Raw genomic sequence first — 25714 nt, 5'->3', positions numbered from 1 at the left:
TTTGTCTGATGGTGGAAGACCCTTACTTTGACACACCGATGAGCTCCCCTTCGTCAGATGAAGTGCCAGTGGACTTGATCGAAGGCGCCAAACAATGGACAGTTAGCCCCATCTTCACTACGCCCTCGCTGTGTCTGAATGACCAGACTCTGCAGCCTAACTCTCCTGCCTCAGGTGAATTGTCTCGGTTGTGGGGAATGACATTGTGTGGATATTTGCGTTAACCGATGTGCATTTTGCAGGTGCTGTCGATGTGCACAGAGAGGAAGAGGTACCGCCTCCCTTACCTCAACGGACCCCTGAATCCTATGTGATAGCTGTGGCTGCAGGTCGGTGTTCTCGGTGGAGATGAATACAAAGATGCTGGACTTTAGAAGATGTGTCATTTAACATGTTGTGTTATTTTTTTTTCCAGATCCCTGTGAAAGGTTGATGGTTATCATTCCACCCAATGCTGCTGCTGAAGCTGTGAGGGAGTTGGAAAGTGAGGAAAACATCTGGAACCTTATACGACACACTGAAGACTGCTTTTCTTCTCGTGCCACATCTCTAAAGACGACTATAACAATTAATTAATGCACTTATTGAATATCCAAAACAAGCTATGATCCATTTTTTTCCCCAGGCGCCCCTCCCTCACCTGTCCCCCCACTTCCTGAGAGGACCCCAGAATCTTTCGAGTTGGCCCTTGATCAAGGTGACGTCATAATAATACACAATCAACAATGCTGAATATAGGGTTCAATTTTTAAAAAATGTGATAATTAAATTGATTATTGTTGGTTGTCTCTCAGCTGCTGTGGAGCTGAAGTCAGAGGTGAAGCTCAGCAGGATAGGAGTGTCGTCCGAGTGGTCTGGTGACTCACAGAAAGCTGCCTCTGCATCTCAGAACGAGACACAATGGCTGAGGAGTAAGGTGAGGAGGCGGAAATGTGACTTTCTTTAAGTGAGTGCCACGAGGCTTTTGGAAGCTGATGAGTTATGAATATTCACATTAATGAATGCAGCGTCTCAATGGAGAATGTGAATGATCATGACATTTGACACACAAACCATGACTTGTAACGTGGTGGCTTTGCTAATGTGTCATTGATTAATAGGTTTCTGAACTCATCCTGTATAAATAATGTAATATCAACGTTTTATGAGCATTTGAAATGGACTTTATGTGACAGCAACATACGTGTTTTTCTTTTAGAGTCTGAAAACAAATATGACCTTCACAGGTAAGATATTTATTACGCAACATTTCAAATGATGACTGCCAGATGTATGGAAGCCCGTTTCCGCAACCACAAACTAAAAAAAAAATAGTCATAATTATGCCAAAAAAATAATCATTATTATTCCAAAAAACAAAACAGATTGAGTAGTTACTGCTGAAACTATCTCATCATTTTGAGACGTTTTTTGTCATACTTTTTTTTTTGTCATGAGTTTTTTTTTTTTCAACTTTTTTTTGTTGACTTTTTTTTGTCATACTTTTTTTGTCATGACTTTTTTTTGCCGACTTTTTTTTTTTTGTCATAGTTTCTTTTTGGGACATAATTCAGATTTTTTTTTCAACTTTTTTTTGTCATACTTTCTTTTTTTTTGTCGACTTTTTTTGTGTCTTTTTTTTGACTTTTTTTGTCATACTTTTTTTTTTTTTTTGTCGATTGTTTTTTGTGTCTTTTTTTTTTTTTTTTAGGACATAATTAGGATTTTTTTTTTCGACTTTTTTTTGTCATACTTTCTTTTTTTTGTCGACTGTTTTTTTTGTCTTTTTTTTCGACTTGTTTTTGTCATACTTTCAATTTTTTTGTTGATTGTTTTTTTGTGTCTTTTTTTTTTTTTTTTGGGACATAATTATGATTTTTTTCGACTTTTTTTTGTCATACTTTCTTTTTTTTTGTCGATTGTTTTTTTGTGTCATTTATTTTTCTTTGCTATACTTTTTTTTGGTCATAACTATGATTTTCTTTTGTGGTGTAAATCGGCTTCCATATGTTTGTGATGATTTATTAATTTCACTTTGACATCAACAGTTCCAGTAACACATCCTGATCTTCCATTAAACACAACTCCAGACCTCCACCCTCTCCCTCCACCTCTGGAGCTGACGACTCCTGCGCTGCTTCCTCAGAGTGAGCTCACCACACTGAACGAAAACCCTCCAAACATCTTCTAGACACATACTTCACGACACATTATCAGAGCGTACACAACCCCACAAAAACACAACACATTCATTCATTTGTGTTCGATAAGAAGTCTTCTATCGTTGTGCAGCTGAGGACAGCCGGACTCCTCCACTTCCTGACAGAACCCCCGAGTCCTTCATCCTCACCACAGAAGAACGTGAGCACATCGTCGCCTCCCTGCAACAGAGAGACACACAATTCAACTCGTGTTGCGGTGCTTTTTGTCTAAGAGATGTGTGCTTATCCAACAGTTCACCAGAACGCTGCCGTCTGCCCAACAGAAGCGGCTCGGCCCTCGCTGAGGGTCGGCCTGTCCTCCGAGTGGGACGGCACCGCTCAGCCCAAGAGATTCCTGGACGTTGTTATGAGCAGGAGCAAGGTGATAACTATCATAAATATGAAAAATAAATAGCAGCATGCACTGACTCATGTTCCTGTACCAAGCCCAGTGCTTTCCCACTCAGTAATTAATATCATAATTCTTTATTTCATAGGACATTAACATGTTCGCTTACATTGTTTCCCCCCAGAGTGTTCGAGCTAAAGGTTCCAAACTAGGTGAGCTATTTATATATATAATTATAATAAATAATAGAATTGTGATAAATAAATAAATAAAATAATACATATAAATAAATTATATGAATAAATACAATTATAATTAAATAATTATATATATATATATATATATATATATATATATATATATATATATATATATATACATATATATATATATATATATAGCTGGGCACAGTAGTTTTGATCAAATATTTCTCAAATAGGAGTAAATAGTATATTCTTTGCACAATAAAATCTAAAAGCAAAAAACTTTGGCAATCTTTTTTTGCAAAATGCCGCTGAAGTGTTCCTCAAGTGCTTGTTGGCGTAGTTATACTTTATGATCAGTTATGATTACTTGGAACTGGTTAAACAACATTAAAGGGAAACAACCTAAGTTAAGAATTCATGTGATTTTTATTTCCCGAGGAAGTTAAATCAATCGGTGGGAACATGATGTTCTATCTTTAATAACTCTCTACTTCATGTTTGCTTTCCTTTGTTCTTGGCTAAATATTCTTTTGCTGACTGTAATCCATCAGATTATCACACTTTGCAAAGCTGCATGTTGAGTGCAAATCCTGCAGGTTTCAGTTAGCATTCAGAGGAACACATCTTCCACCACTGGGAGGCATCCTTTACCAAAACGTGAAAGCTTTACTGGGAAAATGTCATATTAATTGTTGCCTTGTTCATGATCAATTTGCCACATTACATGAGGGATAGTGTGTCACTGTTTCTCCTGCAGAGCCCCTCACTGCGGCTCGGCAGCTCGCTCCACCTCCTGCGGTCGAGGCTGGAACAGGAAGTGGTGAGTCGCTTCAGACACAAGAGGGGCTGAAGACGCTGGTGGCCTCTTTCACACACACACACACACACACACACATGTATTAATAGACACACATGTACTCGTTATGTCCACAAGTCTGTCATATAAAACAATCGTTCAAGTCTCGGCAACACGGGGAATCTCTCCCTCGGCGGTCGCCATCGCTGTACTTTAGAAAAAACGCAGCAAATCATTTAATTTCTTTTCTGTTTGTGTGTTCATCAGCACAAGCGGGGCAGCATGATCTGAACCGCAGGCCCTCCCTGAACACCGAGACGTCCGGAAACAAGTCAGACAAAAGCCACGTGAAGGGCATTTCTCGAACGAGGGTAACGCAAGAGCTGCACACGCGACGAGTTAAGAGGAACATTTGAAGATGCAGTTGATTAAAATTGTTTGTTTGCTTTGTTTCCTTTTGTCCCAGAGTCTCAAGTTTTTCAGACACAAACCAAAACGTAAGTGTTTATGTATAACCGTCAATACATGAACGATGTTTAGACGAAAAAGTAGGATTTTTACACATTTTTAAACTATAGTTTCAGCTAAAACTGACCCTCCACCTCAAGCTGCAACACCACCTCAGTCACACAGCACCTCGACTTCAGTGTTCAGATTCGGTAGGCCCGCCTCCACGTCTACAGGACACCAAGATATTACATACAATGTTTTGTGACACCACCTTTCACCCTCCTCAGGGTTTGGAAGCCGTTTCGGAAAGCCGAAAGGCCCCAGGAGTTACCCGGAGACCTGGATTTGATATTTCCGAGTGATCCATCTCATAACGACGATCAACGCATCGCACCGCTGAAGGACTTGTGGACCTGAAATGCACTGAAGGAAGCTTCTCGTCGTCTCTCACAGCACAGCAGCACCCTCAGCAGCAGAGAACAGGAAGTGCCCTGTTACGAGCTCAGATGCACTTTTTAATTTTTTTTTTACAGTATATCGACTAAGGTTGATTTTTAATCATTAAACATTAACAGCAACTTTGACCAATGACTTGAATGTCGACTCCAGAATGATTTGCTTGAGGAGGTCGGCGGTCCGTCGAGAGAAGTTTGACACTTCTTGTTTTAAAGCTTAAAGCGACGCTGTTAAAAATATAAATATATATTTAGTTACGTGTGTGCATTTGTGCTTTTGGCATGAAATGTGAAAACTAAACTTTTTTATATTATAAAGACAAAACTAAAACATGGTTCAGCGTGTCGTGGAGTTTAGTTGAAGGTACAGCGACCGTGATGTCTATGGTGCAACTGTCCAGTTGAACTGTGTAACACACTGGTTGCACACAACATTATTTATTAAAAATATAGAAAGTCAATGCATTCGTATTGTGTTTTTTCTCTCCCCTTTTTTAACAGAACTGAAACATTTTGGCATCAAATCTCTACAATCTGGAACTAAACACCCAAAAAACTGACAAAACTGATTAAAAATGCCTCAATACAAACATTAACAACATCACAGATTATATATATTATATATATATATATTTTATATATATATATTATATATATATATATTTTATATATATATATTATATATATATTTTATATATATATATTATATATATATATATTTTATATATATATATATATTATATATATATATATATAATATATATATATATATAATATATATATATATATATATATATATATTATAAATATATATATATATATATATATATATATATATATAAATATATATTATAAATATATATATATTATAAATATATATTAAAAATATATATATATATTATAAATATATATTATAAATAAGTCAAGACAGACATATTTCCGAAAACCGAACATGACATAATAACCTTCTTCTGGTATCTTCCAGGTAACATTCAGATGAAAAGTATCACAAGAGCAATATTGTTTATAAATAGATAAACTAGACAAAATGCACAATGGCTGCTCGGGCATTCCCTATTCCACTATTCTATGCATCAATAAATAAATAAACCTCACACTTTCAGTGGAGGCAAACTGGAGACAGTACAAGGCACTAAAATATAGTCGCAGCAAAGGCAACATCACTTCCTTTATAGCCGAACTGTAAATCTCGTACTCAGGAACTTATATTCACTCGTTAGGACGGATCACTTTGGACAAAATGTCTTGAATAGTTTTGATACAGGTATAAATAAATCACAATAAACACAGTAACCCTCTGCTATGGTCCTCGTGTGACAAAACCAGCTAAAACTAAAAGGTGAGAGTGAATTTAAATCATCCCCCATGTTCCCAGCTATAATGACATCATCATATTTACATACCACAGTCAGACCATTATTACCAAATGCAATCACTTAGAGGCGCTCCTTTAATTAAATAATAATCTTAAATATTCAGCACTGGTTATTCATCTGTCTTTATATGCTGAGATCAATTTTACGAAAATAAATAAATATATAAAACAGTATCAACAGGAAGAAATAGGGCGTTGTATAAAATGTTTGATTTTTAAAAAAAAAAAAGGGTTGAGTGAGAGAAGTCCAATTAGAGAAATATAATTCTCAACCAAAAGAAAAATACATCTTCTTTAATTTAAATGAAACATTGAAAACAAAAAGGCTCATTTTGACTTTCCTTTGTGTTTACTGGCTGTAATTAATCCAGGAAGACAGCAAAGACCCAACTTTACAGACAACTGACTGAATCTTCTGGGTAAGGGTTTATGCCTTTGTCACTGAAATAAATAAAACAAATCATATTAATATCATGCTTCAAGAATAATCCTGTCTAATATATCTGAACGGTGCCGCAGACTTTCCATCTTTAATGACGTGATTATGTCAAAAGAGGAAACGGCCGCGCCTTCGACAGATTAAAACCTTTTACAGTCAGTGTAGTAACTCACAGTCCGTCTGTGAATAATAGTTTCTTTACATGATACACACCTTTTGAATGAGCCAATGGAGTGCTCCAGTTCAGGTGCTATTAAATAAATACATAAAAAAGACCAAAATGGGATCGTTTTTATCAGCCTTTCAAGAAAGAAAAAAAAAGTGATAACTTCCTGATTGGCACAGGTGTCAGTTGGAGTCTCGTCTAGACTTCTGTGTGGCCGAGCGCTTTTGGAAGCAGTTCTCTTGAAGGTGCGCGACCAGAGTGGACCGTCCCCGAGTAGAGGAGCGTTTCCTGGTGTGTTTGTCGCCCGTGAGCGGATTTGGCGGGACGCGAAGGAGCTCGCTGAGGCTCCTGGGTAGCTGGCGCCGCCCTCTGGAACTCTGGATCTTTATTCTCGGCCACGCCGCCTCGCCCGTCGCCCGCCTGCGGTCGAGCGCCACGGGGGACGACGGGGGCGTCGGAGGACGAAGAGAACCGTCCGAAGGTGGAGCCGAGATCGTTGGGCCTCCTCTCCTCCTCCTCCTCCTCCTGATGGTACTGTTTTAGCCGGATGTGCCACGCCAGGCTGCAGACCGCCGACACGGTCTTAAACTGGTGGATGACGTTCCTCGGGATGAAGTAAATGTCGTCGTCGCAGAGCTGGACGCGGACGTAGCGGATGCCCTCCCTCCTCAGCTGGTTGAGCTTGGCGTCGTCGACCCACTGGACACACTGCATGAAAAAACACGTTAGCATGACATGCTACCTCGGAGTTTTAACAATCAAAACACAACACGGATCCTCATGGATTATGGACGGGATTACCACTTCTCACCTGGGACACGGGGGGCTCGTACAGATCGAGCTGCAGCCTGTGGACGACGTCATTGAAGTCCTCAGCGTGGAAACACACCACGTCTTTGGTTATTCGAGGTTGGTTATTCCTGTAAGAGATTGCACAAAAAGCTTTACATTTCATAGCAAAGGTTGGTGTATTTTTATAATAAAAAAGTTGATATATTTGTTGAAATTCCTCATGATCATTTTGAGCTACATTGGCATTAGGGAGTAGGTTTTCAGTGTGGTTAACTTGGCTATTCTCTCGCTAGATTGAGCAACATTTGGAGCCAATGCTACTATATACTTCTATTAGGAAAGCAACAATCTTTCCAGTTGGATTTTGCTCGTCTCTCCACATCACAAACTCTCGCTGCATTGACTTTAAAAAGACACTCGCCATTCTCCAAAGTGCACGGCCTTCAGGACGCCCACGGCAGCTGTGCTCTGCCAGTCGAAGCTCTGACCCACGTGGTCGGCGTGCGCCTTCGTTCGGTCCTCGAACAAAACCTCTCTGGGTTCACTGGTCCGCGGCAGGTAGTGGAGATTTTTGATCTCATTCATGGACCTAGACGAGAAGATGTGAAGGGCGAGTGAGAGAGCACAAATACGTTCACAATCATACAAACCTAGGCTCATAATCACAACTGGATTTCATATTTTTCCTTCGCAGCTGGAGTTGTACCTGCGCCTTTTGAACGGAGACTTGGGCATGTCAGCAGTGGGAACCATTTGTTCTCCTGGTCGCACCCACATGATGGGCCCGTCGTCACTCTGAGAGCGACAGTCCAGCTTCAGACTGGAGAGGCTTCCCCACGGCAGGGTCATCTGTGGTGACGCACACACACAGACACACACATACATTCAAACACACAGTGATGCAACTGCAGTTACAGGCCTCTATATGATAATAAAATACAGCATGTGATTTAGTTGTGAGCTGATAAGTACAACAAAATGTACAGCAGGAACAATGAATCAGCAATGGAGTAGTTGGTAATGGATTGTGGTACTTTTGGTAATTTCTTAATGTTCTTCCTGAAATAATCATACTGCATTCAGGTTATTAACTGATTCTTATGCAAGCCAAATTCTGCCACAAAATTAAAAAAAAGTCATAATGTTTTACAAAAAAAGTAAAAATGACAAAAAAAAAATTAAAAAAAATTAAAAAATATTTTAAATTTAAATTATTTATTTATTTATTTTAAATTAAAAATTTGGACTTTTTAAAAAAAAAAAAAAAATTGGGACAAAAAAAGAAAAGAAAATTTTGACAAAAAAAACAAAAAAAAAACAACCTAAATTATGACTTTTTTGTGTGGCGGAAATGAACTTCCATAGTTTCTGGCCTGAGTCTACAGGAAGAAGCACAGGTTAATGATGCACTTTGAGGTAAAGTCCTCCAATCATCCAATAATCCAACAGGAAGCACTGAAATCTGCGGTGCGTAGCTGGCCAGTAGATATTGGTCGTATAGACACCGGCACCATATTGGCAGCGGCTTCCTGTACTCAACCTTCTTCTTAAGCGGTTTGTAGAAGTAATTTCACAAATTTCCTATTTGGAATTTTTGCTTTGGACCGAACTGATTTCTTGAGTGGTCCAGAACCGTCTTAATTGTACTACGCAATTAGTCTGCTGTTTATTGAAGAACTTGTACCTTGAGAAGCGGCGACTCCTCCAGCATGTCGAGGAACTCTGGGAAATAGTCTCCGACTTCCTCGTCTACAGCTCCCACCAAGCTGATCTGCCTCATGGGTCCAGACCGGTACGTTCCTGAGCAGTAAGTCCGGCTCACCTTGGACAGAGAAACAGGTCACGTCCCAATGTGTCCCGTTGGAGTACACTCACCAATTGTATCAATACTAGAGTGTAAAGTGTACTTCATAAATTAAAAAGATGAATATGTATCGACAGGAAAGGACTGCTAATGTTGTGTTAATGTGGTGTTGTCATCTTTACTCAAAGTGAACATTGTTTAACTTGAAATATCACATTTAATGGATATAATCCTTTACACTAATCCAGTGGTTCTCAGACTGTGGGGCGCAACCCTCTAGTGGGGCGCAGAGGTATTACAGGTTGTTGTTTTTTAAGCAAAGATTTTCTGGATCCAACTTCTCAAATGTGAAAATTAAAAAAAAAACAACGTGACCTTTTCACTGAAGGACAAAAAGAGACTCAAATGATTTAAACTGAAATTCTGTGCACGGATTTTCTTGGATTTCTGATGGTACATTTAAGCTTTTGTCGTTTTAGACTCCTGGTTGGACAAAAGGAACATGACATTCTTTCAAGGATTTCTCACATGTTGAAGACTAAACGAATCCTATTAATTCATACCAAATTCCAAAAAGGAACCGACTGATTGAGCTGATCAAGCACATTTGCTCTCATTTAAAAAGCTATGATCTAAAAAAAAATTTGACATACCTGAGAGTGAAAGTTGGCAATAGTTGTGGTCTCAATGTCTTTCTTGCCCAGTATCTCCATTTTGACTGGCGTGCTGGGAAAGTTGAAGGCAAAGTAGTCCAGGAAGTCCGGCAGGAAGGCGGCGGCGCTGTGCACCACCGCCAAGGCGTACGAGGCCGCGGCTCTGGGCGTCTCGGCGAAAGCCAGCTGCAGAAACTCCTGCGAGAAGCGCTCCATCTCCGCCGGGCCGAGGCACGCCATCTCGTCGGCGTACGCGTGCAGAACGGACCCCCCGCCGTTGGCTTGCCTTTCCTCGTGCATGAAGCGTCCACACCACGTGCCCGTCTGCAGGCAGGAGCTGCGGATGTAGTGGTCTTGGTGGGAGAGGAAGGGAACCAGTTCGGGCTTGAGGGCGGGCCGCCACCGGCGATCGCTCTCGTGCTTCACGACGCCGGGACGAGGAGGATCGGGGCGACGGGGCGGAGCGAGATCGGCCCCGGGCCCCGCACACGCTGTCTGGACCGCCTTGTTGTGCGTGTATCGGACCTTTTTCAGGCCGTGCTCATCCTCGCGGTGCTTCTTCTTCTTCCTTCTCTTCTTCAGGAGATATTCCTCCAGTGTGAGAGACTTGCCATTCTTGTGGCGGGGCCTCGGCTCTACAGGTGAATAGATGCATTAAATGATTTTGCTTTGTGACCTTGTTGACCCCGACATTGGATTTTCTAACTAATGCATAATTTTTTTTATCAGCATGCTTCCCACACAATATTGTTGTGCAGGAGTTACTAAACATCTTTGTGTCATGCACCTTCAGATTATTTACAATACACCATAGATCACGAATGCATGACATTGTGTGGGGCAGCATGTATATTTATAGTTATTTACAATCATTTTACACCAAAAACAGTTGTGTATACTGTCAACCAACTGGGTGAAAATACAATATATGTTCTCTGTGTTGCTTTTTGACTCGCTAGGCCTACCTTTTTTATAGACTCAAAATATGAAAATAAAAAAATAAAACCCACTCACCCTTCTTTTTCTTAAGTTCCGCGTGTTTCACGTTCGCCTCGGTGTTTTCCTTCTTCAGCTCCAGCTTCAGGTCTTCGTCCCTGTGTCTGTCTTTGAGCTCCTGCGGCTTGGCCTTGACCACTCGGAGAGGCGCGAGCGTGAAGAGCGCAGGTGGCTCGGGGAGCAGCGCGAGCTTCCTCTGCAGCTGCTCAGGTACCTTCCGCGGCGCAGGAGGCGCAGGAGGAGGAGGAGGAGGAGGAGGAAGAGGAGCCTGCAGCTTTTTTGTGCTACTGGTGAGCCCGCGATGGAAGAAGGGATGCTGGTGGTGGTGCTGGTGGTGGTGGCTTTGCGGGGCATGTTTGTCTGCACTGAACTTGTGTGGTTTGGGGTTTTGCTGCAGCTTGTGCGTCCGCGGCTCCCCGTGCAGCTTGTGATGCTGCTGATGGAGCTTCACTTTCTTCTCTTCTTTCGCAGACTTCTCCCGTTTGTCAGCTGGTGGCGACAGGTCCCGTCTCTTCTTCTTCTTCTTCTCTCGGATGAATCGGTCAAGACTGTCCCTCACCTGTTCTTCTTTTTCTTCTACTCTGGCCCGGAGCAAGTCTACTTGAGCTGCCATCTTTGCACGTAGGCTTTAAAGGGCTCGGTAATCCCACTGCGCAGGTGTGAGAACATGTGTAGTCCCCCCTGCCGTTAGTTTGTAGTCCAGTTCTGTATTTGTGGGTGTTTTGCGCATGCGTAACGCGTGGCATTGTGGACTGTGGAGTTTGATTCACATCGCAAAGCCTCACGGGAGTTTGAGTACACTGAGCCGACTGCGTGCCGCTTCGCACGCACTCGTTGGTGCCCCCCCCCCCCCCCCCCCCGCTGTGACGTCACGGTTCAGCTGCGCGAGGCAGCGCGTCACCGGTCACAGCAGGAAGAGCTGTTTGTCCAACGTGAAGCACAACGTGTTTCATTCTACGTCACAATGACACACTGACAGGCCACAACAAGGAAAGGACATGTTTATAATAAGGAAAGGACATGTTTATAATAAGGAAAGGACATGTTTATAATATGTTAAAGGATGTTTTAGATCATGGGAACCAGACAGATGGACGAATAATACATACAAACAAGACGAAACACACATGGTGATGTATTGCTTTGGTGATGAAGAATATGTCCTGACTGTCATGTGATCTAGTAACATACAATGCAGTGCAAACATATTTTTCACAGTATATTTGAGACAAATTGAGTGTACAAAATGCTATTTCTCAGCTGAATGCTTAATATCTAGACTGAATAGATCAACGTTATCTTGAATAAGTTATCTAAGAATGTATTTTGCACAAAACAAGTACAGTTTATTTTAATTTTTTTATCCCTTATACTATTGAGACACACCTAAAACATTGCAAGAGAGTCTTTCGTGGCAGTCACAGACCTTTATAAAGTAATGCGATGTATGTAATATGTTAGTGGCACATCCAAATTCATTTAAGAAACTCGGAACAATGATTATTTGACTTATAAAAGACATGTCAAGTATCAACTTGCTCCTCTAAATCCACCAAAAAAATTGATATACTTCAGTCATGTTTATTCAGTAAACCTTTATTCATCAGTGCATGAACAGAACGCCATGACCAGATTATTACTTTTCACCCATTTTAAATCTTCTCCTCTCGGCTCCCTTAAAAAAATAATGAAACGATTTACAGAGGATTTTTTTTTTCTGCATGAAGGCAAATATTTATACAGGTGCTGTACAATTTATAAACATTTACAACTACCGTGATGTCAAAACTAAAAGACTCTTTTTTTATATATATATATATGTTGGAGCAATGCAAGGCCACAGTATCATACATGGTAATGTCATGAACATAATAACACAGTAGCCCGTAATGTCGACAGTAAAGTGGACAATAAATTAGTAGATGTGTGTGTGTGACTTCAGTACGTCCTTAAACTGAGGAGGGTTCAAGCGATGAAGAGTTTATGAATAGCACTTTATGAACCACTGGGTGTCTCTGTACTCCACAGTCCAACATTTAAACGACACAAACGTTATCTTCAGAGGGCACGACTGATCCCAATAAATTAAAAAATATACTTCATGTATATATATATATATATATTTAGTCATTTTTTAATTAAATTTGATAAACTTCATAGAATAAATTCAAAGCCATTTTTCACATGGTGCACCGAAGCACCGGGAAGACTTTCTATCCTTGTGGGGACATTTCACTGCATTCTGATGGAGTCTGGCTTTAATTATAACACACACGCCCCCCCCGTGGTGTTGTCCTTGATGAACAATTAAGCAAACTTTTACAACCCCCCCCCCCCCCCTACACACACACACACACACACGCACACACACACACACACACACACCCCTCACATTATGGGTCATGTAGTAAATCAAAAATAATCAAAAATAGATTCGGAGTTCAGGAGAAACGACATATTTTTGTGCCTATATTTGTGATGATTAAAAAATACAATATCTCTTCTAAGCTGGAGGCAGACTTGCCACTTCTTACAATCAAGCTCTGTTGACTCCACTCATCTGAACGATGTGTTAAATCAGATTTCAGATTCAATGCTACAGCGATACATCTCAAACACACAGGTCCACAAGTCAGCGTCACACACACACACACACACACACACACACACACAGCCAGAGGACCTAAACCACAGCGCCGACGACAGACGACATCATGAATTCGGCTTGTGTGACGATTTACCGAGCGCGATGTCGTAGAAGTGGAACGTATATTCTTCATAGTGTTGTTATTTTAGATGCTACACGTTCTATTTGTTCACGAAGTCCACATCAAAAGTGAAATGACCCAGCGTGGATATGTGTACTAGTTGTTTTTCGCTCACATCTAAATTTCAATAAATTACATTATGCTGTATTATTAAACACACACATGTAACAAACATTAGAACGATAACCACAAGTATCTGGTCTGCTGATTGATGCATATAAAGCTCAGGGGTTCGTCTGTCCACCCACGGAGAAGCTAACGGGATCAGAGAGTCTTGTCATGTCACCCAAACACTTCACTAGTCGGGCTCTTAAAAAAACAGATATCAGGAGACACTTCTGTCACCGTCTTGCAGCCGGTTTTGAGGAGAAACTCAACCGTCACACTTCCTAGCACATCCAATAGTGACAGCGACAGTGAGTCAATCTTGCCAGGGAGAGAAAATCTGAGTGACTGCACGAATGTGTCTTTAAAAACCTTCAAAAGAGATCCGGTTGATCCTCCATGGAGGGAGCGCGGTTCCTCTCGTAAACCCACAAAGAGTCTCACAGTGAGTGCAATGCAGAGCGGCTTCTTCAGAACCGGAGTCTCCGGATTGGCACGAAAAATAGACTTCAGTGTCGCATCCCACAAAAAAAAAGAAAGAAAAATCGCACGCCAATCGCACGGTACACACACTCAGGAAGGTGCACGCATGCACGTCAGATCGGACGCCAGCACGTTGATGCAAAATGGCCGACCGAGGCAAACTGGGTGAAAACAACAAACAAAACAAAAAAAGTAAAGAAGCGATGAGAAGCTATGTTGCTGGTTACACAGTGATCTGCTTTGTCCGAGATTGCTTTAAAAAAAACAAATATCCTTCCGTTCTTAATGTCCACCTTTCAGAGGGGCTCAGCTTTATTTTCTCCTTCATATCCGCAGAGAGTCGTGTGAGGACATCAGACGTCTGCGTACGTCGTGTCCACCTGGGAATGGATCTTGGCAGAACTTGGAACTTTCCACGGACCCGGGGTGATGGGAGCCTTCTTGCTGCCGGTGGAGGAGGAGGTCCCGTTGCAGCTGGGGTCCTGGATGCTACTGCTCGACCCTCTGGGGTCCTTTCTGTGGACTTCTTCGCTCGACCCGTGGTGCTTGCTTTCCCGAGGTTCCCCCTTCTCTCGCCTGCTCTTCCGGTTCAGGGTGCCGCTGTCGGCGTCCGACCCGGTCCTCTCACGGTGCGCCTGCGGATGGGATTTCTGCGCCCCGGCCTCTTGCTCGGCCCTTTTGCTCTTCCTCTGGCGCTCGCCGGTCCCCGCGCTTTTGTCTCCGCCCTCCAAGGCCACCTTCTCCTGCCGGTGGGCCGCATCCTCCTCCTTGTGCCTCCAGTCCTTCGCTTCTCCGGAGGCGACGCCGGGCTGTTGGCCGGCCGGACGCCGGGGGCTCTGGGGCTCGTCCGGGTTCTTCGTCGGCGTGGCGGGGTCGTGTTCCCTCTTGGTGCTCTTCCTGGGGCTGGAGGAGCGGTGGTGGTGGTGGTCCCTCTGCCCTTGGGCTCTTCTGTCCTTCCTGGCGTCCTCCAGGGATCCGCCGTGGCTCCGCTCGGTTTTTCGGGGGCTCTGAGAGCGCTCTTTGTTGGGGCTCGCCACCTTGAAGTCGCTCGCGCCGGGTTTCCCGGTCTTGGTGCCGGGGCTGCTGGTTCGCTTGTGGTTGTGTTGAGGGAGCTGTTGGCCTCTTGATCTGTTGGCCTGCCTGCCGTGCTCCTGCCCGGCGCCGGGGGACCCGGACGCCCCGGGATCCCCCCCGGCGGAGAACTCCTCAGGGACGGTGGTTTTGGGTGAAGACGGGGACGCTTCCGAGGTAGAGAGGGAGACGGAGGCCGGAGAGGCGGGAGATGAGTGCCCGTCGGATTCAGAAAGTCTGGGAAAGCTTGAGGTTGGAAAAGTTACTTTGTCCTTTGAACCTAAGAAACAAACAACGGGAAGTAAGGAAACGTTCTCGTGGAAGCAGCAATGTATGTGCATAGGCTCAAAATATCCCTGACGTAGGATATTTCGCACATTTGATCCAATTAAGATATTTAAATGTCATGCAACAGAAGAATAATATTCTTAATTGTGAAAAAAAAAAGATGTCCACCGTGCCCCCGCTCCTCTAACAATATCCCTCTAAATATTTGCCTTGTTTGAGATATGCATCAGCCGGCGGCAGCCATCAATGGGAGAAGGTGATAGCGCTCACCCGGCACTGACGTTTCAATTTCCCCCCCAAAAGCTGATAAGGATTGCGCAGCTGTGATTGAGAGCAGATATATGCAGCAGAAAACCAGAGAGAGCGAGAGAGAGAGATAAAAAAACAAGAAAAAAAGAAGAGCGATGGACTTAGTGGCGCTGAAATGAGATTTTGGATTTCTAGGAGCGACGACTCGTAGAAATTCATTCTGACGTTGGTCTTTGGATTGAAAGGTTGATGCCAGTGAATGCACACAGATCCCTTTACCGCTCGCCGCTCGCTGATCAATATCTATTTGATCCAGTTTAGGAGGAGGTGTGTGTTCAGTGGCATCCCAGCTTTTGCAATACCCTTTTTAAAAAACACAACTTGCAGAGCTCTGAAGCTTCCCAGCGCTGCTGCAGGTCTGCTCGCTTCTTCTAGGACTCACTGCTTTGGTTCAGCCCTCCGGCGGGAAGCGTAACTCTGCTAACTGATATCTATTTCAAAATCGATCATGGGGGATGAAGGAAGGGACAGAGAAACGACACTTAAATCTGGGAGATGAGTCACTTTTGGAAAAAAAAAAGAGGAGAGGTCAAAGGACAAAAGTACAAGGAGTACAAGGTTTACCAAGGTTATTAGGGACAGACCGAGAAAAGCAGTGAGGCCTTTAGTGATGTTCTGGTTTCATGTAGAAGCACAGGGTGGAAGAAGAGTTCTGACCTATAGGAGGAAAAGATAAATAGGTAGAAATAGACGGCCGTGCCGGTGCAGAAAACAGATAAAGAGCACAGGTAAAAGGTAGAAAAGAGAGAGAATGTCAGGAGAGAAACGTCAAAGAGATGCTGGCAACACATGCATGAGAATAAAAGAAAACTCAGCACCCTGCTTATCAAGCATATCCATTACAAAAGCTTCTTGATATGCTAGCGTGTGGATCTGTACGCAGTGTGTGTGCATGCGGGCGTCCGTCAGCGGGTCACTCACTGTGGTCCGGCACCAGGCCCTGGCCGGGCCGGAGCAGCAGGTGAACTTTGCTGCCTCCTGCTTGGATCAGCTCGATGGCTCGCGTGTGCGTGATGCCCTGCGTGGCCTCGCCGTTGATCTCCACGATCTGATCGCCAACCTGTGGCGATGGAGACATAAGAGATATATAACGCTGCTCGCTACTGTGCATGTTACAAAGACTCTTTTTTTATTTTCTAAATAAGAGTAAGTGCGTTTTCTGTTCTTTGAAGTGAAACCTGAGGTTTTTAACCGTTTAAATGCAATATGTGTAATATATATTGCATGTAAAATCATGTCATATAGTTTATGTATTACTGTTATTTAATACTTCAAAAATAAAAAATAAAATAAATAAAAATAAAATAATAATAATAATAAAATAAAATAAATAATAAATAAAAAATAAAAAAATAAATAAAAATGCATCTTTCTTGTATTTCTTCATGTTCTTTCTCCTTCCTATAATAATGTGTTTCTATTGAAAAAAACTGACTCACAGCCCTGCGAAAAAAATTCCAATGAGTCAGGACTGTTGGTCTTTGCACAAATGGCAAAATAAAAACCTTGAACCTTGGAAACTGCGCACAAAAATCCTTCCGCGCCCATTTTAAGTCCCAGCATGCCCCATTCAGACAATCTTTAGCCATAAAATATGTACTTTTTTCAATTTTTTCAACAGAACAACACAGTTTTTTGAGAGAAACTCCTTCCTAACATGCTGACGCTTTGTTTTATTGTGATTCTTATTGTATATTCTGATTCTTTAGGTCCTAATCTTTCCAAAAAGATGTCTTATTGACGCTCCAGGAGGCATTTTTGGGAAATCTGGCTCATATCATGCTGGATGTTCATAGTTACGATCAAAATATATTTTAAAAGTGATTTTTTTTTGGTGCAGATATCAAAATAAATCCCAAGATTTTGCTGAACAAATAAATACAATAAACACAAGTATTGGAATTAATTAGCTGGAGAGCTGAAGGTGTTCACAAAACAACAGCAAGTTAGTTATTGTCGTTCGGCTTGCTAGTCTGGCTCGCTTAGCACTTACGATTAATGGTTTTATCCGAGTTGTATCGCAAATAAACGTTCATTTAGCCTCATAGAAATCAGAGAATAAACAGATGTAATCCACGACTCAGCTGAGTTTTCCCACTGTCGAAGTAATCCAGTTTTAATTGTCTGAACATCAATAAGTACATCGCAAAAAAGAACTGCTAGTAGCTAAGAAGAGCACACAAGCTAGCTGACAGCTAACTAACCCCCACGTTGCAACATTAACTTCCTGTCTACATCCTCCAAAATACCCAATTTAGGGGCACTGTAGCTCCAAAACGTAGCACATGATAATCCCGCAGACAGAAATGAGACAAAAATAATAACCGGAGTGAACTTTGGATGCATTCGTCTTTGTCTGGAGAGCGAACGCAGTGTAAAACCTCAGAGGACATGCGAGTTAAAAAAAGAAAACATCTCACATGTATCCTGCCATCTTTCAGAGCAGGCCCGTCCTCAGCCAGTCGCAGGATGAACAGGCCCATGTTGTACTCTTTCCCTCCTCTGAGACTGAAGCCGAAGCCCCGCTGGCTGCGGTCCAGCTCCACCACAAAGCCGCCCTGTAGTTCACAGACAAGAATATGAGCCGTCGAGATGTTTACTGACAGACATAATGACACAAAGGACGCACGCTGGAGTCAAACCTAGAAAGTCACTGGTTGATTTTCTAGTTTTTTCCAATTAAGAATTGATTAAGATGTAAAATTGAGAAACATTCAACACATCCGGCTATGTTCTTACCTGCTTCGACGCCGGCATGATGAGTGTTCCCATCTCTCTTGGCGGGAAAGAGTTCCTCACCTCAGTATCACCATTTCTACCCGGAAAAAGACCACACACACATCATAATTGTGGCCAAAGTACTGTGGATATGAAGTATATTTAGTGGTGTTTTATGGGTTTGGGTTATATGGTGTAATAATATCTCATGAGATGAAGATTTCAGCACATACATAGAAAGTGGAAATGTGTGAAACATTCAAATAAGGAAATATAATTACAGGGTACGATTTCAGCAGTTTAATCTTCCACCAGCTTGTGTGTGCGTCGTGTTCGTAGTTGGAATAACACACACACACACACACACACACTGCCACGCCTTCATTACGGCGCCGTGAGCCTCTTACTGTTAGTTTCACTACACGACGCAGACCTAAATCCTTCAAAGAGTTGTTGTTGCTTGTACGGGAAGATAACGAGAGCGCACTTTACTGCTTCGCGGAGCTCATTACAAAGTCTTTGTGGGAACGTGGCTGCGCTGACACACTAATCTAAAAAGAGTCTCCGCCTCCTTAGCGGCTCTCGCCGTGGAAGAAGAGTTCACAAACTATCACTCCAGCCGAGCTGACGGGCGGCCTCGGGCTCACATATCTAGCCTGGGTTGACCCGAGGAATGTTTCGGTGGTTTTTAAGCTGCAGGTAAGCGTCCCAAGTGGGTTTGTCTGCAGTCTCCACGGTGGCCTCATATGGGTTTCAAGTCGGATTATTCTCCATGTAATCCATAGTAGGGTGACGGGGTTTTGGTGGTGGTTAGAGTACAAAAAGACCAAAATTGATTTGATTGCATTAGCAACGCCGCCATCCCAGAATGCATTGGTTTTATACTGCAATGACAGTGCGGTTAATAAAAAATGTGGTTTCCATGGAAGTCAATGAGGCATTTTTTTGGGCACGAAGTTATTTGACATTGCTTGAAAAACACTGATGCAATCAAATCAATTTTGTTGCTAATCTTTGACATTTCCAAGACTTCAATCACCACTAAAACCCCATCACCCTACTATGTATTATATGGAGAATAATCCAACTTGCAACCCATATCGGCAAACACAGGCGAGGCCACCGTGGAGACCGCGGACAAACCCGCTCGAGACCCTTATCTGCAGCCCAAATTTAAACCTTATGGGGCCCACATGGACTCGCTGGCTCTCGTCGTGGTCTCTTTTTCTTTGCTTCGCCATCCAACCTCAGGCGGGGGTATTTTCTGTCTTTCTGGAGAACAGGGCAAGTGAGACCCGCAGGAGATGCTGGTGGGCCAAATGGTCGCACAAACCAGAGCCGGCTGCGAAAGGATGTGGGGAGGATTCATGGTTCAAGTGGTTCTCCAGTGGGATGAGTGTTTGAGAGATGAAGGTGAGCTTTGTGTCAATGCTTGTGTGTGTGTGTGTGTGTGTGTGTGTACCTGTCTGGATAGCTGGGAGGCTGCTGGCCCACGGCTCTGTGTTGTGCCGAAGGGCTCTGTTTGGCTGAGTTTGTCCCGGATGGAGGAGCGCTGTCTGTGTATACACACACACACACACAACACAAGACATTTAATATCTTGTGATTCGCTATTGGAAGCAATTTCCCCCCAAAAAAACCCTTCTTTTGACTCGTTAAATACTCGAAATGTTCCAAAAAGCTACCGTCTTCGGGCACGACAGTGAGGGTGACGCAGTTTCCGGCGTCTTTGATGAGCTGCACAATATCGTTGTGCGACAGCTCCATGATGGACAGGCCGTTGACAGCGGAGATGCGGTCGCCGACCTTCATCTGACCTACGCGGTCCGTCGGGCTGCCCTCGATGATACGGCCGATCTTGTGAGGTATGACTGAAACAGGGAAAGAGAAATCACAACTTCGTTATGATTGAGCGGCACTGATTCGAGGAAACACAAAGCAAGATATTTGAAATCACAACGCATTGCTCGGTCTTTCTGAGTCACTGGGAAGCTCATCAATACTAAAATGTAAAGAGTTGGGAATGTCATTTGATTTGAAGGTCATAAACCAAAAGATGAACTCACATTTTGAGTCCCTACTTCAAAAAAACAACTATATTCTGAAGGTTTTAAAGGAGTTTCTTTATATAATTCATGGCCTGGTAGATATAAAACGTTGTTTTCCTATAAACATGGTGAGATTATTCTTTTTTTTTTGGATTTATTGAGTGATAAATCCAAAATTCCCTCTGTCACAATTTGAAACAAGAGCTTTGGACCTTGCTTTATTCAGTGTTCACATGTCTGGTAATGTAGGCAAATTAGCACATAAGAGAATTTCCCATTCTCCATTATTCAAACATAACCTTTCAAAAAAACTCATTATACAAAAAAATAATTACCTTTGTATAATTAATCAAATGAGCCATATATCTTTTCATGATTTTTTTTTTTTACCCTAACTCCCTTTAATTACCTCGTGCTTTTCATCCATTTGATAGAAACACAGTTTTTTCTTATAATCTGACGGGTTTCTGACCTCCAGGTGGGGGCTTGTTCTTCGACGTCAGGATGACGAAGCCGAAGCCCTCGTTGTCTCTGCGCTGCAGGGTGACGTCGAAGCACTCGGGCCGAGAGGGCGCGGCGGGCTGGACGGCGTTCGGAGGCTCGACGCCGCGCGGCGCCTTGGAAGAGCTGTTGACCAGAGCCGACGCCGCCACCTGCTGGGGCTGCGGAGCGCTCTCCTCCTCCTCCTCCTTCTCCTCCTCGCCGCCGCCGCCGCCGTCTGACAAACGAGCGCAGAAACATGAGAGGACGCTTCTTAAATAATTGCAAATGATGACGTGAAATGAGCGTCCATCCATCAGGAGACGGCAAAGGACCATGAGTGGAATATAACTAAGTTAATTCACTATATGTACCTATTTGTACTTTAGTCAAGTATTTCCATGTCATGCTACTTTCTACTGCGCAAACAGTGTCTGATCTTAAATTATTTTCAATTTTAAGCGTCTGGTTACTCAGAAAAATTCAGATAATTGATAAAAAAAAAAAGTTTACAGTCTACAATATAACTCTCTGAGCACGAGGGGTGATTTTTAGTCGACATAATTCCTTAAATTCACCGTTTAAGGCACTTTCATGTAAGATACATACCCATGTTTTACATCATAAATTGCAGAACAATCTCAGCTATCTATGTAATGAGGCAACATTGTCATGAGGCAAAAGGGTAAAGACGAAATATGACCCTGAAGCTGAAAAACGGAATCTCAATTTTTGGAAATTCTTTATATCACCCATGAAAACAGAACTTTATTTATGTGATTCGACTGTTTTGGTGATGGAAATTGGTTTGCCAAAGGTTTAGGTACACAAAAGCAGTGAAATACATGAATAAAACGGTATATACTTTAAATGAACTCCACATTTACCAGCTACACCATTACAGTGATGAACATGCATCAATAATTATTATTTAATAATTTAATTCTACGTGTTATTGATCTAAATTCTTCCTCCGCTACTGTAATTTACATTACAATGTGTCGAAATCGCCAAAAAGGGAAACAAAAATGTTGATTTTAAGGTGGCCGTACGCCTCAATCCGTGAACAATTAGTCGTCAAAATGTTCCCAATTTGTCATTTTTCAGATCCCCTCCCCAAAAATAACCCAAAGCACGGCGGCTTTATTGAAGATAGACCCTTTTGCTGTGTTTATTGCACACGTGAAACACAACCGTCGGCCCGACACTCGAGATGAAAGCCCTTCACAATGTGTTATTCATAAGACGTGCTGATCTACCTCCATCTCGCCTCGTTGTGTGTTTGTTTTTGCCGCGTCTCTGTTTTGTCATCCGGCATCAGGGAATCTCTTTTCTAAAGCCCTGCCTTTGAAGGCATAAACCTTTACATGATTGATGCTTAATTTCTACAACGTGATCAAAGCTGTTGTTGCGATTCATCAGATTCAAAGTAATTTAAAAAAAATAAATAAAAAAAAGTGCTGGTGCTATTCATGGAGGGGTTTATTTGTGGTGGTAAACAAGCCTGAATGCAGCATATTCTATTTTTTCATCTTTTGAGATGTAAATGAGCTCCACCAGCTGATCTAATCATCGCTGCCTTGCTCATGGCTCCGATCAGCCTCCACGGAGCAAAGACACTTTTGCTGTTTTTTTTTTTAGGTGGCTGAAAATTTGCCGTTCACTTCCCTGCGATTTGAAGGAAATACAGCTTCCTCTTTCAGAACTTTCTTTTTCTTTTGAGGGAAAAGTCTGCAGAGAATAACATCCTACAGTAAAAAGTAAATATTGATTGAACTTCACTTCCACTTTCAAGTAAGTCACCCGGAACAAATTTAAAAGGATTAGCGAAAGAACGATGCCAGATCAAAGCTTTTGCTCAGAGGACCTCCTCCAGCGGACTGATCTAAAAAACGAAATTAAAAAAAAACAACAAGTCGTGCTGAAAGAAAGCTCTCAGAGAAACGTAGAGCTGAATATCCCCGACAGGACCCACCTGCGTGTGTCAGCTTCCTGCGCACGGTGAGCATCACTTGGCCGTTGCGGGCGGCGTTGGTCATGAGCTCCAGCACCTGTTTGTGCGATTTGCCCTTGACCGGCACGCCGTCGATGCAGAGGAGCTCATCCCCCGCCCGCAGGCGTCCGTCCTTCTCGGCGGCGCCGAGCGGCACGATGGCACCGATGTACACCTGCGGAGGGTACGAGAGAAACAGCTTGACGCCAGGAGCCGAGGATTGACAGTTATAGTTAAAGGATCCGTTGAAACGTTTAAGTTTTGGACAATACATGTTCCTATATCGTTCTACAGCAGTGGTTCTCCAACTTTTTCTTTCTCGTCCAAAATGTTCGGGCCCCACCGCCCCAACAACATGGGAACAAAATGGTGCAACTTGTTGAGACTCCTCCATCCGTGCTTTTTTAATAAATAGATTAAAGAAAATGTAAATCCCTTTCAAGTGAACCAGATTGCTCCATCTGACAAGAACTAATAACATGTGCAATCACTTTGTTAAAACAATGCAAATAAAGTTATACATGTGCAAAAAATAACTCATATTTGGCAAAAAAAGATGAGCAAGGAAGCCGGTTGGATCCCTGTTTTCTCCCCATAGTTTCATGTTGAAGTGTCCTTGAGCAAGGCACTGAAGCCCCAGAGCTTCACAGCAGCACAAAGCTCCTTCATTACTAAGGATGATGGATAAAATGCAGAGAATAATCCCCCCACTGTGGGATTAATAAAGAATTCATCCAAAAACACATCTCCCCTGCGCCCCACCTGCAATACCTCCGCGCCCCACTAGAGGGTCGCGCCCCACAGTTTGAGAACCACTGTCCTCCAGCAGTAGCAGTGCGTCCGGCTCTTTAACTGGATGCAGCTTCAAGGTGGACGCGCCTGCTCGTAAACGGCTGGAAACCTACCGGCTGATCCGGCCCCTCGCCTCCGAGGACCCTGAAGCCGAATCCTGACTCCTGGTTTCTCTTGATGAACACGTCCAGGTCCTTGGTGTTCGGAGCTGCAGAGGAGAGACACAATCAAGACGACAATCAAGCCTCACGGTCGCGTGTGCCTCCTCCAACAACCAAGTTGCAGTTCATCAATTAATCACAGACGGACATATAACAAGGCCATGGCCGTCCCCGGTGTCATCTGCACACGCGCATCCAAGATCACGTTGGAACGGGGACTCGAACCCGCGCGTGCGTTTCACGGCGTTTTCACTTACGCTTGCTGTCGAGCAAGGCCTTGGACTTGATGTAGAGCTCCGACGCGTCCGGTTTGGGGGACGACGAGCGCAGCGCGCCGGCCGGGAAAGGGAGCGGGTTGGGAGCCAGCTCGGCCTGACCGGGGGCCTCGGCGCTGTTCATTACGTCCTGCCGCTGCGGATGCGGCTGCGGATGCGGCTGCGGATGCGGCTGCGGATGCGGCTGCAGGTGCGGCTGCGAGCCAGCAGGGGACATCAGCTGGGGGCCGGGATGGAGAGACTGTTGAGAAGGCTGAGATAATCCCTGGGACATCGGGGCCGTGCACTGCAACACAGAGACGAGAGCAGCGGCGTCGTGATGCAGAGGAAGATAGATAAACTATGAATGTGACACTGCAAAGGCATCCGTACTTATTATAATACTTATTTATTCACACAGAAGCATCATTCATGAATGCAAACTGATAGTTTCAATAATAATGCAATGTTTCTTATGTATTATTTAATAATTATTAATAAACTTTATCCACATTTTTTATTATTTATTTTATTCCATTTGTATATTTCATATTTTAGTTTCTTACCGTTTCATTTTTCAATTTGTGTTTTTATTACTATTGCACTGTTTATTTATTTATATTACTTTAATAAGCGCTGCTGTAATCCCGTAATTTCCCCACTGAGGGACTAATAAGGGACTATTTGATCTTATCTCTTATCTTATATAATTGTTGTTAGTTTTTTGTTTTACACACATTTTTGGGGACTTTCTTAAATGTGTATTAATGATTACAAAATTACTTGTAAACCTTTAAAAAAATCGTTTGAAGAACACAAACATAAAAAGACCGACCAAATATTTGTAACACTCACTGTTAATGGTTAATAATTGTACTTAAATTGTACTTAAAATGTTGTGTGCGCAACATTACAATTAATAAAGACTTTACTAATGTAATCTGAATGTTATTGATATTGAATTTAGCTATGACATAACACAAACTAATGATAGCATAGCATTATAGCATTGAATAATTGACATTAACATTAATATAAAAAAAACAATCACCATTTATTAATGATGTTATAATAAAGTTTTACCCATAGTATGATGTAGTTGAAGCAGGAACGTGTATATTTGTGTATATATGTTATTTAGACATTGTGATTGTGTCTTCAACAGTACACCCGTGTGTGTGTGAGTGTGTTGCGGCGTGCGGCGGCAGCACAGGAGCGAGCTGTCGAACACGACGTATCATCTTCAACACTCGTACTCAGAGGGATGTTAAGTTGCTGTTTGCCAGCAGCCGGCATATTTACCCACACGCAGCTCCAGAAATAACAGTCTGGCTAATGTGGGCTCTCTGAATAATGTAGCTAACAACAGCTTCCACGCACACACACACACACACACACACACACACACACACACACACACACACACACACTAAGTGGCGCTTGTGGGTAACGGAGTTAAAACCCTTTTTTTCTCCTGAATAATTCATCTGCAGTTTTATCATCATCAGCGCATTTCGTTGCGTTTCCTCCTACAAAATGGGAGACACCAATAAATTACAAAT

At 42.8% G+C, this 25714-nt stretch overlaps 3 protein-coding genes across 8 annotated transcripts in view; 1 reads left to right on the top strand and 2 right to left on the bottom strand.

Moving 5' to 3' along the window:
- Positions 1–4886, top strand: part of ptpn22 (protein tyrosine phosphatase non-receptor type 22) — a 12333-nt gene extending 7447 nt beyond the window's left edge. Inside the window, exons 12-26 of the mRNA XM_068597833.1 lie at positions 1–174; positions 243–329; positions 416–484; positions 626–697; positions 795–916; positions 1199–1226; positions 2028–2126; positions 2272–2340; positions 2435–2562; positions 2714–2741; positions 3493–3555; positions 3799–3902; positions 3998–4028; positions 4110–4190; positions 4269–4886. The exon at positions 1–174 is cut by the window's left edge and continues 358 nt beyond it. Of these exons, the coding sequence (XP_068453934.1) occupies positions 1–174; positions 243–329; positions 416–484; positions 626–697; positions 795–916; positions 1199–1226; positions 2028–2126; positions 2272–2340; positions 2435–2562; positions 2714–2741; positions 3493–3555; positions 3799–3902; positions 3998–4028; positions 4110–4190; positions 4269–4330 (1217 nt within the window). The 3' untranslated portion in view covers positions 4331–4886. The remainder of the gene's footprint in view (positions 175–242; positions 330–415; positions 485–625; positions 698–794; positions 917–1198; positions 1227–2027; positions 2127–2271; positions 2341–2434; positions 2563–2713; positions 2742–3492; positions 3556–3798; positions 3903–3997; positions 4029–4109; positions 4191–4268) is intronic.
- A 1166-nt stretch (positions 4887–6052) lies between these two features.
- LOC137800446 (lysine-specific demethylase 9) lies at positions 6053–11333 on the bottom strand. Its single transcript, XM_068597655.1, has 7 exons — positions 10701–11333; positions 9687–10321; positions 8914–9051; positions 7936–8078; positions 7651–7818; positions 7249–7357; positions 6053–7145 (listed from the first exon to the last, which is right to left on the bottom strand). Exons 1-7 carry the CDS (start codon positions 11293–11295, stop codon positions 6636–6638), a joined length of 2298 nt encoding a protein of 765 aa, XP_068453756.1. The 5' UTR covers positions 11296–11333; the 3' UTR covers positions 6053–6635.
- Positions 11334–13034: 1701 nt separating this feature from the next.
- magi3a (membrane associated guanylate kinase, WW and PDZ domain containing 3a) overlaps positions 13035–25714 on the bottom strand; it is a 112535-nt gene continuing 99855 nt past the window's right edge. For 4 of the 6 annotated variants that reach the window (XM_068598590.1, XM_068598591.1, XM_068598592.1 and 1 more), the window contains 10 exons: positions 24156–24459; positions 23851–23945; positions 22928–23120; positions 20945–21190; positions 20110–20295; positions 19887–19980; positions 18446–18521; positions 18127–18264; positions 16628–16766; positions 13035–15389 (listed from right to left, as the gene is read on the bottom strand). In XM_068598590.1, coding sequence (XP_068454691.1) covers positions 14392–15389; positions 16628–16766; positions 18127–18264; positions 18446–18521; positions 19887–19980; positions 20110–20295; positions 20945–21190; positions 22928–23120; positions 23851–23945; positions 24156–24459 — 2469 coding nt within the window. In that variant the 3' untranslated portion in view covers positions 13035–14391. Of the gene's footprint in view, positions 15390–16270; positions 16364–16627; positions 16767–18126; positions 18265–18445; positions 18522–19886; positions 19981–20109; positions 20296–20944; positions 21191–22927; positions 23121–23850; positions 23946–24155; positions 24460–25714 lie in introns of all 6 variants that reach the window. The other 2 variants (XM_068598594.1, XM_068598595.1) reach the window with 2 other exon arrangements.

Source organism: Clinocottus analis, unplaced genomic scaffold (assembly GCF_023055335.1).
Source record: "Clinocottus analis isolate CAN_PGR_092001 unplaced genomic scaffold, fCliAna1.0.p SCAF_4, whole genome shotgun sequence".
Taxonomy (NCBI): Eukaryota; Metazoa; Chordata; class Actinopteri; order Perciformes; family Cottidae; genus Clinocottus; species Clinocottus analis.
Note: the sequence above shows the minus strand (reverse complement) of the source record. Positions and strands in the feature narration are given on the sequence as shown.